The 3,984-nt window shown below is 56.1% G+C and overlaps 1 protein-coding gene across 1 annotated transcript; it reads left to right on the top strand.

The window, feature by feature from the left end:
- The first annotated feature begins 212 nt into the window (after window positions 1-212).
- On the top strand, window positions 213-3,313 carry RAB17 (RAB17, member RAS oncogene family). The gene is made up of 5 exons (XM_009577869.1): window positions 213-369; window positions 1,720-1,871; window positions 2,287-2,412; window positions 2,619-2,712; window positions 3,201-3,313. The coding sequence occupies exons 1-5, from the start codon at window positions 213-215 to the stop codon at window positions 3,311-3,313; spliced, it is 642 nt and encodes a 213-aa protein (XP_009576164.1).
- Window positions 3,314-3,984: the final 671 nt, after the last annotated feature.

Below are 3,984 nucleotides of genomic sequence, written 5' to 3' on the forward strand. Positions count from 1 at the left end.
GCATCAAGTTTCTTCCTAAAGATCTCCACCCTCTGGTCATAACTAACACTGGCAGATGGGTTGGTGTATTAAATTTGATTCAGGATATTAATGTTTTTGAGTTTAAACCCTTCCTGTCCTGCTGCCACTGGTCAGTTGATGCAGGAGGCTCAGCTGATGGACCTGGGATCACTGCAGACGTGTTTTGAACCAAATTGGTTTCCTTGCAGGGCATGGCACAGAAAGCAATACTGGGCACCTCCCTGGAGGGGATTTGTCCCACCTACCTCTACAAGGTGGTTCTGCTGGGGAGCACGTCGGTGGGAAAGTCAAGCCTGGCCTACCGATACGTGAAAAATGACTTCAAGGAGTCGCTGCCAACTGTGGGATGTGAGTGAGTGGCTTCAGTAGCTTGATGGCTCTGGAAAAGAGACCAGGCCTGATGCCCTTCCTTGCAGCGGGGTGGGATGCAGGAGAACAGGTTGGTATATTCTGCAGTAGCACAGACCTACTTTTGAACATGGCACGGACTTGCTCCAGAGCCAGACCTCCTCCATCGCTGTCACCTTCAGATGTCTGCAGCCCATTTTCCTCAGCACCAGGCTGTAAGCAAATTGCACAGGTTTGGTCTCGCGCTGCTTTTCGGAGGCAGATGAGCACTGAAATGCGTGAAACCTGGGGTCCAAACTGTGTGGCCCCATCTGCCCTATGCATGCTTGGTCCTGTGCTGCCCTCACAGCTATTCGGACACCCCAGGAGACTCTCTCCTTGCCGGGTGCTGCCCCAGCCTCTATGTTCCACTGGAGCAAGGAGGTTCTGGCTGGGGTGCAGGTGGCCAGGACCCCCCCTCCAGCACTGCCCGATGGTAGGCTTGCAGCAGCGCCTCGTTCCTCCAGCCTGCCTGCAGAGACGAGAGCGCAGATCTCCCCACGCCCTGGCCAGGCTGCAAACCCCACGCTCTGCCCCACTGGCAAAGGGAAGAGCATCTGCCCCTGCGCGTCCTGTCCTGACAGGCCGTGCTGAACAACCCACGTCCGAAGGCAGGCTGCGTGCATGCTCATGCTTTGATGAAAACCATCTGGAGTGCTGCGAGAGCCCTGCTCCCTCTATAACCTCCCTTGGGCCAACTCGCCTGCTGGGATCAAGCTGCCTCCCCCGTATGTTCGCATCAGCACAGCTTCCTACAGCACCTAGACATTATAGATGTTCATTTTACATGATATACCTGGGTTTTGCCCTAAGAAGGCACGGCAGGCACAGAGGTTGTGGTCCCACCTGGAGCCTGAAGAGCTAGCTGGTGGAGGAGAGCGAGGTGCTGCAGAGCTGCTCCCCTTGTCCCTCTGCCTTGGCTCTGGCTGGTCCCCAAGCAGCCATCTGCTCCCTGGGAGCAGGGACGGAGGCTCCCCTCCAGTGGGAGCCCTTTTCAGTGGATATTCCTACACAGCTCTGATCCACCTGCAAGGTAGAGGTGGCTCTCTCTGGGGGCTATTCTGCAAAGCTCAGAGCTATCTGACATCAAAACTGGTGTGCATCCACCAAATCTGCTGCCAGGAAGGGCTCCCAGCCTGCCCTTGCGACACGCCGTGCCATCAGTGGTGCCAGCGCTTACGAGAAACTCGTCCCAGTTTTGTGCATTACAGCATTGTTACCGGCCCTTGGGACAGGTTTGACCTCACGGCAGCAGATCTGAGCTCTCTGCTCTTGCTGCAAGCGAACGTGCACTCTGCATCTTGCTCGCAGGCTCCTTCTTCACCCAGACGCTCAAGCTAGAGGTGGCCACTGTCAAGTTTGAGATCTGGGACACGGCAGGCCAGGAGAAGTACCACAGCGTCTGCCACCTCTACTACCGGGGTGCCCACGCTGCTCTCCTTGTTTACGACATTGCTAACAAGGTAAGGCAGGGGGATGCTGATCCCGTCCGCACCGAAACTATGCCATGCTGCAGCAGCACTGGCAGGGCAGGGGTGTCCAGATGATGGTGTTTGTCCTTGGTAGAGCAGAAAGTGGTACATGAGCACTGCCTGAGAAGATGAACGTCCCACCTGGGACGTGCCGGGGGCTGTCCCTGCCCGTGCAGGACCACGCCACCACCCCAGGGGTGATTTCTGCTGCCATGCAGAAAGGGTGCATCCCATCCAAGGCTGATTTATCCCTAAAGGTGTTTGAGAGAGAGGGCAATCAAAGCCTCCCCACCACATCTCTTCCACCCCCTTTGGTTTGGTGCCCCCCATCCAGCTTTGCTATGCCTGAGGCAAAGGGATTAAATCAAAACCAGATCGCTGGGTGGTTTTGTCTCCCTCTCTCCAGGAAACATTTAATAGAGCAAAGCTGTGGCTGAGGGACTTGGAGAAGGAATTCCTTCCTGACGAAATCGTCATCGCTTTGGTGGGCAACAAGACGGACCTTGCTGCTGAGCGAGAAGTCGCCACCGAGGTGAGCGCCTGTGGTGAGCTCCCTGGCCCCCTCATCACTCCCTCACCAGCAAGCGCTGGGATATGTCCTAGCAAAGCCGAGAATTTAAAAGGCTTTCAGACACCTCCAAAGTCCCCGTACAATTATTGACCTGCCACGAAATGCCACCGTAACCGAACAAGCAACCCCAGAGTGGGCTGGGAAAATAACTGCTTGTCTCCACCTAGGAGGGGGAAGAGTTTGCAAGGACCAAAAACCTCCTGTTCATGGAGACATCTGCAAAATCCAACCACCAAGTAGAAGATATCTTTATGGCCATAGGTGAGTTGTGTGACGGCTTTAGGTGAGAGCGGAGGCGGGTGAACCACAGGCCCCAAACTTCTGCTTCAAGGCTGCAAACACCTTCCCTCCTCCAAAGCTGACCCCCTTCGCTGCTCGTGCTTGCCACCAAGGTCTGCTTCGTGCCGGTGCAGCCTGCGCCATGTCTGGCAGCTTCAAGGGTCTTAGCCACAGCAGTCCCTGGTTTCAGTGCAACATGTCACACCTCTTAAGGCAGAAGGATGGACAGATCCGTCCCAGAATGCTCCAAGATCAGAGATGGATTTCAGGCCATCATGCAAAGCCACAGTTTGCTTTTGCTTTAGTACCTGAGCTAGGTGTAATAGTGTCCCCAGCGTAGCTGTTTGGTAGAGATCTAATGCTGTTACTGTGGCCGTCGGTGGGTCCCCTGGGGTGGGACGGGACAGCCATCGCATCCCACCCCACCGGCAGGAGAAATGAGCCCTTTCTCACCTTGTGTTTCTTCCTAGCCCAAGAGCTCCTGCAGCAGGAACAAAAGAAGGCATCCGCCCCGTCCCCGCATGGGAGGTCAACGGTCGACCTGGGGGAGAGCGGGGCGAGGATGGGATGCTGCCAGCTCTGAGGACGGGCAGCTCTGGACCTCAGTGGTGGCTGGATGAGGTCTCCAAGAGGAGCAATGACAAAGCAGGGGGGACGCAGAAGCGCAGGGGCAGCTCAGCCCGACCATCCTCCCTCTTGGAGCGAGGTCAGAGCCCATCCTGGGGGCACGGGGCCTCTTCAACCCTCTAGCACTGCCTTCAACCAAAAGGTAAAGCACAGGGGTTTCTTCCACCTACTTTCCGCTTCCAGAGAGGAGCGTGACCCACCAGCACCGCTGCCACCGGCCCTGACTGGTGACATCCCCTCGCCCCAGCTGCACGCCAGCTCCTCCGTGTCCCTTCCCATCTGAAAAGGGAAGGTTTAACTTTCTGGAGCGGAGAGCAGGTGCATCCCGGTGGCTTTACACCCAGGCTGCAAATAAAGAGAATAATCCCCTAAAGGTGTTATTTTTTTTTATTCCTGACCTAGATGTCATCCTGCAAGTGGGGACCACAGGAAGCCTGGAGGTGGCAGGGACCGGAGCTGGTGCTCCCCCCACCCTGCCAGCCCCCACCCAACCCGTTACAGCGGTCACAGCCCATCCTTAGGAGGAATCACCGATTTATTGCCAGGTGTCCTGGTTTCGGCTGGGGTAGGGTTAAATTTCTTCCTAGTGCTGTGTTTTGGATTTAGTATGAGGAGAATGTTGATAAC

Source organism: Fulmarus glacialis, unplaced genomic scaffold (genome assembly GCF_000690835.1).
Source record: "Fulmarus glacialis isolate BGI_N327 unplaced genomic scaffold, ASM69083v1 scaffold12935, whole genome shotgun sequence".
In the NCBI taxonomy this organism is placed as follows: Eukaryota; Metazoa; Chordata; class Aves; order Procellariiformes; family Procellariidae; genus Fulmarus; species Fulmarus glacialis.

Coding starts and splice junctions, on each gene's coding strand:
- RAB17 (XM_009577869.1), top strand. CDS start 213: ATGGCACAGAAAGCAATACTGGGCACCTCCCTGGAGGGGATTTGTCCC. Junction 370..1,719: donor GTCGCTGCCAACTGTGGGAT/GTGAGTGAGTGG, acceptor TCTTGCTCGCAG/GCTCCTTCTTCACCCAGACG. Junction 1,872..2,286: donor TTTACGACATTGCTAACAAG/GTAAGGCAGGGG, acceptor CCCTCTCTCCAG/GAAACATTTAATAGAGCAAA.